Below are 13,666 nucleotides of genomic sequence, written 5' to 3'. Positions count from 1 at the left end.
CTTCCAATAACTCTCTCCAACGATTCCATTTACACAGGTGCTGATACTGAACGAAATACAGTAATCCATTATGCCAAAACAGTTTATTGCACTCCATTTATTTTTCGGGGATTTCAACCTCACCGGCATCGATGGCGTCGCAGATAGCCTTGGGGCTCTGACGATCGACAGTGCAACCGACAGAGTGAGCAGTACCGAGAATTTCCTTCACGGTACCCTTGAGTTCACGAGCATAGGACTTGAAGCGCATGGTGCGGGCAATCTCAATGATTTCTTCAAGAGCAATGTTGCCGGTGTGCTTGACTAAAGGAGAATTTCAGAGGCAAGTTAACAAACCAGCATGGAAAAACCATGGCGATTGGCCAATGGCAACTAAAACAGAAAAACTTACTGTTCTTATCCTTCTTGCGGTCTCTTGGGGGTTCCTTGAGAGCCTTGATGACCAAGGAGGAGGCCGAGGGGACAACAGCAACCTGAGCTTGACGGTTCTGGATGGTCAACTGAACAGTGACACGGAGACCCTTCCAGTCCTTGGTGCCCTTGGCGATATCTTCACCGACCTTCTTGGGCGACAAACCCAAGGGACCGATCTTGGGGGCAAGAGCACTGGAGGCAGCCAACTCACCACCTAATAAAGTTGAATTCACCAAATTAGATACACTCAATGCTGTTGTGGATCGTTTCGAAAAGATTCTGTGTTCTCGTACCAGTAGCGCGAAGGTAGATAATCTTAACCTCGGAAGGATCGAACTTGGGCGGCATTCTATACAATATAATCCATAACCGATAAGTTTTTCAACATTCATTCATTCCAATGCCGAATGTCATCCGCTCGGTCATGGGTATCCTTTTTTTTTTCGTGCTGAATCTTTCAACCGTCAACAGCATTTATCGAGTGCTATCGTCTTCTCTAGCGAAACTCTCCCAGATACCCCAAGATGATCAATTAGATGGATGGTATTACCTGATGGATGGATATGTAGAGAGAGGGAGGAACCAACGACCAGTACGATACAGCGCTTTTGACTCAGCTGCTCTCCGGACATGCTTCCTTTCCCTCTGGTGGGCGACCCGAAAAAATGCTTCATTCTGATTGGACAAAATTTACCAATGAAATCTCGCACAGGGCCATCCGCTCCCCCACTACAATTGTTGCTTCAGGCACTATCAAGACAGTAAACTATTTTCTGTACCCATCATTTCCTTCTTGTTCTGGAAGGTTAAACTTTGACAATTACCCCCATCTTTTGATTAGAAGATAAATAAATTGCTGAGGCGCTGTCTTTGACAGGACAGGCAGCCGAGAAGGCAGACAATACCAGCAAGTCAAGTGTTTATGAAAGGGAAGAATGGTTTGGAGTTTCTCGTTTCCATGCATGGTGAGCTTTGGATGTCACATATTTATGACAGAAGTCCGTCAAGCTTACATTAAAATGGGCTCACTGTGATGAAAAAAAAAAAAAAAGATCTTCTAATGGAAAATACACGTGATAGAGCGCGTTAACTGGAAACCGGGGCTGGAATTGATACGTAACAGCCAGACAAATGCAACAATAAGAACAAGGATGGAAAATTCGCAAATGTCAAATTATTGATGAGGGAATCTTTTATTTTCCCTTCTGGTCATACATTGAAGGGGTTGTCCTGAAAGCGATACAGCGTGTGAAGGTCGGTGTTTCCATTTGGATGGATGCGGATCGCAAGGCAGCGCCAATATCGGTGATCGAGTCCGTGTCACTGCAGCAGCAAAATCACCACGGTGAGGATGCCTCAATTTTTCATAGACGGATTCCTATTCACCTTCACGGTTCGGATATATGTTTGTCCCGAGATTGACGTTAGAAACCTTGTGCAACCAAAGTACATGACGGAGTCTCAAAAAATGATGAAGGATGTCTGGCGGAGCAATAAAGGAACGGGCGCCGAAGAATTCAGTGGAAAAAAAAAGGTCTGCCACCCGACCATTTTTAGTATAAATATAAATGAAGCTGTGTAAGATGAACGATTTGAATCACCTTTTCCGTTGTTTTATTTAATTTCCCCTACAACTTTTTATTTACCATGGCAAAAGCTGTCGTAGATAAAACCGACGGTCAACCACAACCGGTGAACAAAAATGGCGTCCCGTTGTTCAAACAATCCGTGACTGAACGCGACAGAGAGTTGGATAACGAAGTGGTTTATGAATTCCAAGGTCCTGTGGGTGTCTGTGCTATGATGCTTGGATTTCCCTCTTTGATGTATTACTTCTGGGTTTGTCTCGAATATCACCAAGGCAAATTGATTACTCCTTCGTCCTTCTCTTTGGAAGGCTTGTCCCAGTTTTTCTGGCAAGAACTCTGGGCCAAGATCAAGGTCGGCGCCTATCCTACTGCTTTGGCCGTCAAGATCTACATGGGTTACGTTTTGTTCAGCTTTATTCTCGCTTATATCATGCCTGGTCCCGTTGTCGAAGGTTTGGCATTGCCCTCCTTGAAGGGTAAAAAGGTAAGGAGGTCGATTTTAGAGTGAATCAAAACATAAAACCGGACGATGCACGTCGCGGAGATTGGAATTCAAAGACATGGTGGTTTAATCCTTTTTCATTTTTTCGGACATCGTTTTTGCGCGGCGTATCTAGTTGAAATACCTTTGCAATGGTTTGTCTGCCTGGTATGCGACTTTGGTGACGGCGGCTGTGGTTCATATTACGGGTATCTTCCGTCTTACCTTGATCATTGACAACTTTGGTGGTATCATGACGACGGCCATCCTCTGGGGTTTCACCATGACCACCTTGGTCTACATCTGCAGCGTGATCAACGGTACCCAGCATCGTATGTCCGGTAACTTCTTCTACGATTACTTCATGGGCGCGGTCTTGAACCCTCGTATTGGACATGTTGATCTCAAGATGTGGGCTGAAACTCGTGTTCCTTGGCCCGTTCTTTTCTTCTTGTCTGTGTCGTGTGCTTTGAAGCAGTACGAATTAAAGGGCTTTGTCAGTGGCCCTATTGCTTTCATGGTCCTTGCTCACTTTTTGTACGTCAATGCTTGCCAGAAGGGTGAAGAATGTATCCCTACTTCCTGGGATATCTTTTATGAAAAGGATGGTAAGTGGGCTGTTGCTAGACACGAACGGCTGTAGGTAGGGATCGGATCGCTGATGATTTGTTGTTGTAGGTTTCATGCTTATCTTCTGGAACATGGCTGGCGTTCCCTTCACTTACTGCTATGCTTCCATCTACCTTATGAAGTATGAACTTACCACCGGTCAAACCATCACTCACTCTCTTCCCTACACCGTCGGCTTGTTCGTTACTTTGCTCGCTGCTTACTACATTTTCGATACCGGCAACTCGCAAAAGAACCGTTTCCGTATGGAACAAAATGGCTCGTTCATGGTTCGCAACGCTTTCCCTCAATTGCCCTATGGTCACATCAAGAACCCTAGCTACATCAAGACCGAACATGGTAACTTGTTGTTGACGGACGGCTGGTGGGGTGTCGTGAGAAAGCCTCATTATACCGCGGATTTGATCATGGCTATGTCTTGGGGTCTCATTACCGGTTTTGGTTCCTTCTTACCCTATTTCTATTTCTGCTTCTTCGTTTTTGTCTTGACTCATCGTGTGTCACGCGACATGAACCGTTGCGCAAAGAAGTACGGCAAGGATTGGGATCGTTACTGCGAACGCGTCCCCTACATCTTTATCCCTTATGTATTCTAAAAATGGATAAATAATCCATTATTTCCCCTTTGCACCTTTTTTTTTTCCCCTTCTCTTGCAATCACTTGTTAATAATGATGATACATCACCCGTCCTTGGATTGAACTCACATATAGATAGTGTGAATCTTCATGAAAACGTAATTTAATAAACCAGTTCAACTAGAACTGAACAAATGAATGAAAAAGCTATAATATTATCCACCTTTGTTTACCAAATTTTAAAGATTGTTGCAAAAAATGCAATACAGAAAAAGATGAATTTTTATCTACCAAATCTGGTTTGGCTCCATCGACATCCGCCTCCAAAAATGACTATGCAGCATGTATGTACAAATGGCGAGTAGTTTTTTCCGCGCCCGTCCAGGAAAAAATGCAGGCCGAGATAATGAGGCGCAGCAAATGAATCAGTAGGACTGGCACAAAATATCATAAGATGGTAGGGTGTTATTCGGTATCACGGGCTCGGGACGTGATCGTAACGCGGTACGGTAAGATGGCACGCGACCCAGAGTGACTGTGGTTGTTTCCTGGGATGGGCAATTTTGATGATGGTTGATGCTAAAGTAGTCGCCGTCCGAACTGTGATGGTTGGACTGCGGTTCACCAGACGATGCTCGTGACGGGGTGCCAGGTGTTCTTGGGAATGATTGGTTATCCGAGGCTGGGGAGCTGAGGAGGGTATTCGGGGTATCGAGGCTGGGGAGAGCAAGGTACGGTTCGTAGCGTGCTGAGCGCCACGAGTCTTCATACGTCGGTAAAGCGTTGCTTTCATCCGTGTCATCCAGGGCGATGACCAGAGGCATGGATGCGCGCAGTTCCGAAAGATGGCCTTCTGCATTAATCAGCGACATGATAAATTTCAGTTTGTGTTCAATGCGGAATAGTTGGCTGGTTGTATCACATTGGATAGAATTGAACGAATATGGAATTTGCAAGGTCTCGCGTTTGTGCCATTCCGGTCCACGGGATGGAAAACTTTCGTCGCGGAAGAATCGAATGATGCGCGAATCCGTGTGTACCCTTGTATTATCGTACGTGAACGAGGTGTATTCTTTGAGGAAGCAACTGAAGTAACGAACATGTAGGCCAGGGACCCGCGGTCGTACCGTCGCATCGATGACAATCTGTTGGCCACGGTTGAAGACTTTCTTTGGCACGATGATTTCGTAATCCAATCGGTCAGCCCATTCACTAGCGATACGCATGGGATGGTTGATGTGGTAGGCAGGTTCACAGCGAATCAATCGTAAAGATTTGCGGTCGGACAAGTTCGGAGAAAAGGCCGGCCTTTCGGCGATTGCTTTGAGTTTGTACGACAAACTACCGAACGCATTACCGTCAATGGATTCAGGAAGATCGCCGGGCAGCACCAGTTCAAAGGGGTATCTGTAGGTGTCGGGTTCCAGGTTATGCAATTTCTTGCCAGCCGGTAGAAAAATCCATTGATGTTCCAAAACAACGTTTTCCCGTTTGTGACTACGTTGATGCGGCCCCACACCTGGATCCAAACAAAAAAGCAACATGAAAAAAAAATAAGATTAATCAACAAATACCCACTCCACTGCCACTTGCAATAACACCTACGTTCATTCCATTGGATTTTCATTCGGCCAATAAGATTCATACTGATCGATTTGAACCGTGTACATTCTTTAAGATGTAAAATAACGTAACCACGCAAAACACAGCCCAGGGATTCCTCCGTTGACCCACGGAGGATTAGCGTCTCATTCTCAACGTGGATTTTGAACTCGTAATTAGACATCCCAATCACTTGAAAGGACTCAATAGACGAAAAACAAAAAGAGACAGAAAAAAAAGAGGCAGATAGAAACTGTAAAAAAGATGAAGGAAAAAAGGGCCGTTGATCAGCAAGCCAAAATAAAAAAAAAAAACTTCGGAGACGGAATATTATTTTTTTTTTCTGTGGATTTTTTTTTTATTTCCGAAAATCCCAAAAACACTAACTTTGGCGCAGCAAGGATCACTCCGACGTTGTCGCTGAAGTTTTATTGGTGCTCATTGTTCCTTCATTGTTCATCTCCAGCTGGCTCATGCGCGCGGCCATGGCAACACAATGACGAAACGGAGTTATATAACTTTTTTTTTCCTTGTATTTTTTTCTAATTCTATAAGGACAGCTTTTTATTTTTTGTGCAGTTGGATTATGAAGGAAAGAAAAAGCCAAAAAAGCAATTATAGCAATAAAATGGTCATTTAAGATGGGGGAACGACGATGGTGTTGGTTTGGGTGGTGAAGAGGGTACCGGTTCTATATTTTGCATAATAAAATTGAATCAGTCTCATGTCATGTTCGAGTCATAACAAACAAGAAAATACGACACTTACGTGGGTAGGGTGACGGTGCTTGTCAAGGTTTGGGTAGCAGTGACAACAGTGAGGGTAGGAATGTTGCTGGCGGCAACTGTGTGATAGACGTAGATGGTCTTCTTCTTGTCCCAACCCCAGTCCTTCTTGTCGTCCCACTTGTTATCGTCCCATTTGTTGTCGTCCCATTTGTTATCGTCCCACTTGTTATCGTCCCACTTCTTGCCATCCCACTTGTTATCGTCCCATTTGTCGTCTCCCCACTTGTCGTCTCCCCACTTCTTGTCGTCCCATTTGTCGTCTCCCCACTTCTTGCCCCACTTCTTGTCCTCCCAGTCATCATCATCATCATCATCCCAACCCTTCTTGTTATAGAGGGATTGGAGCTGCTGAACGACACGGAGGGCACCGGTACCGGAAGCATATGGAGAGTTGGCAATGCTGATGGTGAGTTCGTGTTCACCAGCCTGGAGAGGGAAAGCAGCCTTGCTGAATCGCTTATCCATAAGGGCTTCTTCGGGAGTGGCAACAAAGGCATCGGCGGTGGCGTTGGCACGGCTGGTCTTGCCCATAGAAACACCATTGTCAAGGATTTCGAATTGATCGCCACCTAATCATTCCCGATGAAAAAATTTTTTGATCAATAAACGTTGCACCGTAACAGGATCTCTTCTTTGCATGCAGTTGCTTTTGTGTTTTATGGGCGGTAAATTATTTATTTTGATTCAAGTAATTTGACTTACCCATCATGAAGTCGGTGATTTGGAGTTCGGCGGGTTCGCTCAAGGAGAGGTGGAAGGAGCGGTCGACCATAACTTTGGAGTCGGCGCTTTCCCAGTTGAAAGGTTGGAATTCTTCGCTCAATTCGAGTTGGGCGAGCTGAGCAGGAACGAAATCTTTCGCGTCAACGATGCTGTTTGAGCGAGGTGCCGGTGCAGCCATGGCCGCGTTGGCCAAGCACATAGCAGAGACAAATGCAAGAGCGTAGCGCATTATTTTACAGATCAATTAGATACAATTGAATAGGAAATTTAAAATTCCTGTGCCCGACCCACTTGGTTTTATACAAGAGGATGCCTATTGCCATCTAAACCATGAATCCATCAATGGAATGGACAATCCTCATACTTTACGTGCACAGACAGGTTCCAAAGGCTTCGTATCTGAGAAAGTACCAGACCAAACCATAATATATTTAAATGTCAAAATGTACGCAACTCTACTTTACGATGAAAAAAGAGGTGTCAAGCCAGATTCCGCCATCTTCTTTGCCTTTTTCGCTCTGTAGGCTTCAATGGCACGTTCGCGTTCATCATCCAACTGTTTACGTGCGGAAGCACTCATGTTGGCTAATTTCCGTTTATGAGATGCTTTCAACTGTTTCATGCCTTCATCTTCCGATGATTCGTAACCACCATCCGGTTTCTTGTTTGCTTCTTTGGTCTTTGCTTCCAGTGCCTACGTCAATGATCGGCGGAAATAGAACAGAAAGACAAAAAAAAAATGTCCTGTCAGATATGTGTTTTCCAAAGACCAGACAGATTGTCTTCCTCATCTGTGGTTTTTCAATTCCCCAAAGTCAAAAAAAATGTCCCTGCTTACCGCCTTGCCTCGCCCGCGGGCTTTTGGCACTTTGCTGATAACCGGGGGTGCGTCCGCCACTTCGCCAAATTTGACGTTATCCTTGAGATCATCAAAATCTCGTCCACCATAGAGTTCCATATCTCTTTCCTTTTTCGCCAGCTTTTTCTGTTTCCTTGCTTCACGATTCTTTTTCTTTCGATCGGTCAAAGGTTTGGCTGCACGTATCGTTTGGGTCATATCATCTCTATACTGTTGCTCCACTCGAAGCGTGAAATCTTTTAACCGTTCACCTGGCTGAAGCTCCAACTTTGGTTTGGTCTGATCAAAAGAAAAGTCATGATGAGTTCAATGAGTGAAAATCCCTTTTTTTTTTGTCCCCACTGCCACGACTTTCAAACATACCGCTGTGTTTGCCTTCTCTTTGGACTGTTTCTGCTTTTCTTTACGTTTTTCTTCTGTAATTTGTTTGAATCGCATTAACCGTCCAAATGCTTTCGGGGTATCGTCATTCTTCTGCGCCCCTGTCACGGGAAGATCATGACTATATCCTTCACATTAGCTCTAATGCTCAACATTTTTGCATCGATAATCCTCAATACCCCAATGCCTTTTTCTTTGCGTTTCGAACACTGGCTTTTGCTCGTTTATGCGGCATAACTTTTGTTGATCTGATGACTGATGAGATCCGAACAAGCGCAGTGGCAAGATTAAAAAAATTATGGGGCAAGTCACAGTTTTTTTTTTTTTTATTTCACATTCGTGGTTTCTATGAAACAGCGCATATGATAGGGCATTCCCACCGTCGTGTATGCTGATGGCGTTTCTCGGTCAAGAAAAGCAGGGTTCACTCGTCGTTGAACCCATGTCCGTACCATGGGTGGGAGATATTTATATTGAGGTGAATCGTATTGAAGTCGTTTATGACAGCGACAGCATGGCTCTACAAAAAGGTTATGATAGCTGCATAACCAATGCTGTAACAGAAAAAATTAGTGCGTTTCCCGGTATAATTTGTATTGTCTTGTTGTGCACAATTCAATGATGCTCTGCTACTTACGAAAATACTTGACAAAGATTCTGTGGCTGAAGTGGTTACCATGTCTTCAAAAGCATCCTTGGCAATGAGACCGATTTTTTGGAACACTAGATATTGTGAATCTTGACCGCATGGTTTCTGTCCTGGCATTGAGCATCATCATCCTTCTCGCTAGCATGTTTTCTTTTTGCATTGTTACCTCCTCTTTTGGTCCCAAGATTGCGTAATAATGTAATACCAAACCATCCGCAGCTCGATTATATTCCAGATCCAAAACTGCGGTAAGTGCCTTCATAATGGTAACCTATTGTAGGAGACTGTCAGCAACAATCCGTGCAGCCTTTTTTGATTTGGAACCAATACCATACCTTTGCTGTACATGTTGATCCAGTGATCGTTCCTCGTTCGTTATGTATCTGTATGTCTATATTTACATCGCTCGGTTTCTCTTGTGCCAACCATTGTTTGATATATGTTGAAAAAAACGTGCTGTGAAAGGGGTTTTAAGCCAGGTCACGTTACATCCCATAATATATATTTTTTTTCTCGCACTCACCTGTCAGACGTTGATGATGATAAAGTTGGCGACTGTGATCGTGGCTGCAGAACAATAGGAGCTAATTCCCTGTGTTTATATACAATGCTTAAGCTTCTAAAGCGCTTGGAGGTCTAACGATTCCCTCTAGTACCTTAAAAGATATTGAGCCTTCTCTTTCACGACGGCGCCGGTATCTTTGGGCTTTTGTTCATCTTCAGCCACAAAACTCGATTCGGTCAATTCCTTCTGAAAACTTCAAGTCCTCAAGGGTTAATTTTTTTCCCCAATGTACCATGTTTCTATTCTTTACCCACATACTTTGATATCAAATTCAGATCCACGCCGTTCGTTGCCACTAAATGCTGACTGTATTCCAAAGGCACTAAAGAATCGCGCTTCAGTTGATCACTACCTACAATTCAGTCAGATTTTCCGCGTTACCTTTTAGATTTTCGCCAGCAGTCGATAGGCGATTAAGCTCTCTTTTGATGGTATTTAGTCGATCACTGAATTGATAGACAAAATTAGGTGTCTTGCGTTCTGTCTGAATAAGGCGAGTAAACTGATGCAGAGACGACCGTATTTCGGACACCTAGACCAAACATAGACATAAGGATTAGCACGCACAGACTATATATTAAAAGAGTTACGCTTACTGTTGCCAGGGCCTGATCGACGGTAACTAGATCGTTTTCGATTTCGGGCACTGTTCGCGTGGTCATCGATGGTCACTTTTATTTCTTGAGCAGAACTGGGTGCACGCTTTCCCAAAGACGTCTTGCAGTCACTGGCTCATATAAACTCCGCCAATCAGTCCACCAATGGGAAGTATGATCACATTCGGCGTTGTCAAAAATATGCGCACATTCCTTGCCGTTTCGACCGCGCATGTCGATCCTAGGATGACTTGTAGTCTGTAAAGATGATGACACTTGTCTAGTACTTGCTATTTAATAGAACTATTTATCATTTCTGATCGCTGCTGAGGATCCGATAGAAGAGGTACAGGAAACACAGAAACGGAGCTGAAAAGCTGCCCTGAATAATACCCTCAAGATGGAGTGATACATGGAGACAATACAGTTTGAATGAATATAAGATATGATGATGACCAGTTATTCCGCTATATCTTGTGGGATTTTCACTTTCAGATAAATCGTACTCGCAACTCTCCACGGTAATAATACGATCAGATGATCCAGCCCTGCCTACTGTTACTTTATACACTTGAAATCCCCATTTATCATCACAGCCGATGGCACTTGTATGCTTTCAAATAGCAAAAAACGTAACTCTGGGTTGCATAAACATATTAGAAGACCAATTTTTTTTTATTTCAGCTTGTAAAAAAAAAAAAAAAAAAGATCGATAAAAATTACAAAAGAGGAAACTGGGGTTTGACGCCCTTGCTTGTGCTTCTCATGGATCGAACCATGGAAGCACGATCCAAATTTGTGATTTGTTCAATTAAGCTATTTCCTCTGATAACATGTGTTGGTAAAACCTCAAACACGTTCGCAGTAAATTACTATAAAAGGGAATTTTGAGTACAAGGTGGCGCAGTGCATTACTGCGGCATCAATGCCTTGTGCATGATATCCGAGTAGTCTGCTCTGCTTTAAAAGACCAGATACTGTAATGGTATTTTACCAAGGAAATGAAAATAAAGGTCTCTGCAAAAGCATTGTTTATTTAATATTTATTTGAAAAACGACCTTAATTTGGTCATTTTTCGCTTTCAAACTGTTGCTAAAGGATAGGGATCGGATCATAACCTTATCGCGGCTCATAAAAGCTTCGGACATTACTATCAAAGAAGAGTGCAGCACACTGATTTGTATTTTGTGAGATATGATGCTTTTCTTTCATTCGTTTAGCTCAAAATTGAAAACTGGCGGTATTACTGCAAATGGAGGTCAGTTACTTTTTATAAAGGATCGGATCAATACAAAGAACGAGAGCTCGGTAGCTGCGAAGAAAATAGAAGCATGCCACTGACTCTCCACTATTCTTGGATGGGACTAGCTGAGCAAAGATCCACTAGGTTGTTTGAATACATCTAAAATGATGTTCTGACAGGCGGTCGATCCAATGAGATTTTTCGATCCACAATCTCTATGAAGTCTGTAGATTGATAATATCTGTAAGGACCATTTCTTCTATATATGACGCTTCCAATTGTTGTCTAATTTCGATGAAATTGATTTGCAAGAATTTGTCGCCTGTTGGGGTGTTGATCCCCGAATAAGGAATACTACCAATCAATCGAACGCTCGAACGCTCTGATCATAAAGTGTAAAAACCATGCCGATGCGACGAATCTCCAACATATTATGACATTCCACTACCATATTTATTGAGTCTAAATCGCTTCTGTAGGTGAAATCTGGTAGCAACTTTTCGATAGCTTTTGTTCAAACATGCATCAAAGGAAAGCCGTGGGGCCAAAAAAGAAAATTACTTTTTTGGGAATTCACTTTTTCTGACAAAAGGGCTTGTCGGATATTGTGGTGAGATCCGGTCCGGAATAGGGCGGGCAGTAATGTTCGGAGTGTCAATGCACCGGTATCGGCAGGGTATTCCCTTTGTGAAGAGGTTGGAAATCTGATACGCCTTCCTTTTCAAACTACCAAGGTAGATCAATGCATCCATCCATTCATCGTGGAAGCAAACTCGTCCATACATCCAAAGGAGACTGACTCCATCCCTGTTTATGTTATAGATGCCTCCCAAGTTTGATCCATCTGAGGTGAAAATCATCTACCTTCGCGCAACCGGTACGAATTTCTCGTTATTTGAACAGCCATTAGGATCGAACGCATGGATACCTTTTCGAGAATTGTCGTATTAAACGTTGGCCATTCCTTTTTTTTTCTTGTCAATGCATTGGCATGTATTTTTTAATTTCATCTAGGTGGTGAGCTTGCTGCTTCCAGTGCTCTTGCTCCCAAGATCGGTCCCTTGGGTTTGTCGCCCAAGAAGGTCGGTGAAGATATCGCCAAGGGCACCAAGGACTGGAAGGGTCTCCGTGTCACTGTTCAGTTGACCATCCAGAACCGTCAGGCTCAGGTTGCCGTCGTCCCCTCGGCCTCTTCCTTGGTCATCAAGGCTCTTAAGGAACCCCCAAGAGACCGCAAGAAGGACAAGAACAGTAAGTTCATGTTCTAACGAGTCCCCCCGCCCATGCCAATTCGTCATTTATATCTGACCATTCGTTTCTTTTTTTTTACGATATATTAGTCAAGCACACCGGCAACATTGCTCTTGAGGAAATCATTGAGATTGCCCGCACCATGCGCTTCAAGTCGTATGCTCGTGAGCTCAAGGGTACCGTGAAGGAGATTCTTGGTACTGCTCACTCGGTTGGTTGCACTGTCGACCGCCAGAGCCCCAAGGCCATCTGCGATGCCATCGATGCTGGCGAAGTCGAGATCCCCGAAAAATAAATTCGCTGTCGCCCTCTATTTTTATTTTTCCCGGCCATTGACACAATAAAAAGAAAACAGACTCTTTTTTGACCTTTTTTTTTCTGGATGAAACAAGCAAAAAAGGATGATGGGCTCACGGTATACGGGGTAATGGAACAATGATGGTGGGTCTTTCGCCACTATCGGTTGAAATAGTGGAAAAGTTTTGAAACACCTCTTAAGGAAGCAATAAAATATGGGGTTGATTGTGAACATCTGTGATCAGCCATACAGTCATGCATAACGCCGCACTGGCAATGTTAGACACAGTGACATTGCAGTGATATTCTTTCGTTTGACCGAATTGGGAAGCATAACAATATTGAATTTCTTTGCCGACTTAACTTTTTTTTTTTTTTTTTTTTTGTGAAAATACTGCCCAGGACCGCCTGACCATGCATTGCTTCCCATTGTATTTCTTCTAACAATCTGTCTATACTTCTTAACACCGTAAGCAGGCATTCTCCATCGCTTTTGCTGCCTCTGACTTGAGATGCGCCTTTTTTGTCCCTTGGAATATTTTCTGTGGCGGGTTGCTTTTATGCTTGTAAGTTTGTTAACCCGTTGGCAGGTGCAATTCCAGTGTTGAAGCGCACTGGAAGGATATTCTGTAGCATATACAGTAAATTAAATACATCACATATATACGTCGTATGGATATCATGTTTTATCTATACGAAATAGATAGTGCTTTAGGACCAGATTCTGTAGAACCGTCCGAGGAGCAGTACAGAGCATCTCTTACCCTTGAATCGCACGAGTCCGTCGCTTTTTTCTTTCTTGGTATTCCTACTGCAATAGATCATGGAGAAAACGCAAACACCTATATTTAGGCATTTGCAAAGGGTGCTTGATCTTGTCGCAAAGCAAGCCTCTGAACTTCCAGCGCTACTACATACAATCGGAAGATGAATTTCTTGGTTGCCATGTGGGAATCCCGCTTTTTTTTTGTTCTGCATTTCACAAGTGGATCATGGTCGCACAGGTATGGAGAATCCTTT

General features: G+C 43.5%; 7 protein-coding genes across 7 annotated transcripts; 2 read left to right on the top strand and 5 right to left on the bottom strand.

Annotated features, from left to right (window-relative positions):
- Positions 1-97: 97 nt before the first annotated feature.
- Positions 98-762, bottom strand: BYT42DRAFT_548066 (60S ribosomal protein L12; the record flags this gene model as incomplete). The annotated part of the gene is made up of 3 exons (XM_051565986.1): positions 98-303; positions 392-628; positions 708-762. The coding sequence occupies 3 exons, from the start codon at positions 760-762 to the stop codon at positions 98-100; spliced, it is 498 nt and encodes a 165-aa protein (XP_051421202.1).
- A 1,253-nt stretch (positions 763-2,015) lies between these two features.
- Positions 2,016-3,897, top strand: BYT42DRAFT_579117 (ergosterol biosynthesis ERG4/ERG24). The gene is made up of 3 exons (XM_051569355.1): positions 2,016-2,487; positions 2,621-3,092; positions 3,163-3,897. The coding sequence occupies exons 1-3, from the start codon at positions 2,062-2,064 to the stop codon at positions 3,708-3,710; spliced, it is 1,446 nt and encodes a 481-aa protein (XP_051421201.1). The 5' UTR covers positions 2,016-2,061; the 3' UTR covers positions 3,711-3,897.
- On the bottom strand, positions 3,898-5,600 carry BYT42DRAFT_536696 (uncharacterized protein). The gene is made up of 2 exons (XM_051565493.1): positions 5,297-5,600; positions 3,898-5,210 (listed from the first exon to the last, which is right to left on the bottom strand). Exons 1-2 carry the CDS (start codon positions 5,475-5,477, stop codon positions 4,117-4,119), a joined length of 1,275 nt encoding a protein of 424 aa, XP_051421200.1. The 5' UTR covers positions 5,478-5,600; the 3' UTR covers positions 3,898-4,116.
- Positions 5,601-5,748: 148 nt separating this feature from the next.
- Positions 5,749-7,033, bottom strand: BYT42DRAFT_621772 (uncharacterized protein; the record flags this gene model as incomplete). Its single annotated transcript, XM_051572371.1, has 3 exons — positions 5,749-5,984; positions 6,062-6,650; positions 6,784-7,033. 3 exons carry the CDS (start codon positions 7,031-7,033, stop codon positions 5,930-5,932), a joined length of 894 nt encoding a protein of 297 aa, XP_051421199.1. The 3' UTR covers positions 5,749-5,929.
- An 84-nt stretch (positions 7,034-7,117) lies between these two features.
- Positions 7,118-8,333, bottom strand: BYT42DRAFT_579108 (uncharacterized protein). Its single transcript, XM_051569354.1, has 4 exons — positions 8,224-8,333; positions 8,027-8,165; positions 7,643-7,942; positions 7,118-7,498 (listed from the first exon to the last, which is right to left on the bottom strand). Exons 1-4 carry the CDS (start codon positions 8,277-8,279, stop codon positions 7,265-7,267), a joined length of 729 nt encoding a protein of 242 aa, XP_051421198.1. The 5' UTR covers positions 8,280-8,333; the 3' UTR covers positions 7,118-7,264.
- Positions 8,334-9,610: 1,277 nt separating this feature from the next.
- Positions 9,611-9,920, bottom strand: BYT42DRAFT_500534 (uncharacterized protein; the record flags this gene model as incomplete). The annotated part of the gene is made up of 2 exons (XM_051564709.1): positions 9,611-9,790; positions 9,855-9,920. 2 exons carry the CDS (start codon positions 9,918-9,920, stop codon positions 9,611-9,613), a joined length of 246 nt encoding a protein of 81 aa, XP_051421197.1.
- Positions 9,921-11,920: 2,000 nt separating this feature from the next.
- Positions 11,921-12,644, top strand: BYT42DRAFT_500776 (60S ribosomal protein L12; the record flags this gene model as incomplete). The annotated part of the gene is made up of 3 exons (XM_051564728.1): positions 11,921-11,975; positions 12,113-12,349; positions 12,439-12,644. 3 exons carry the CDS (start codon positions 11,921-11,923, stop codon positions 12,642-12,644), a joined length of 498 nt encoding a protein of 165 aa, XP_051421196.1.
- Between the last annotated feature and the right edge of the window lie 1,022 nt (positions 12,645-13,666).

Source organism: Radiomyces spectabilis (assembly GCF_025331425.1).
Source record: "Radiomyces spectabilis strain NRRL 2753 chromosome Unknown BYT42scaffold_10, whole genome shotgun sequence".
NCBI classification, from domain to species: domain Eukaryota; kingdom Fungi; phylum Mucoromycota; class Mucoromycetes; order Mucorales; family Radiomycetaceae; genus Radiomyces; species Radiomyces spectabilis.
This window is presented reverse-complemented; position numbering and strand designations above follow the sequence as displayed.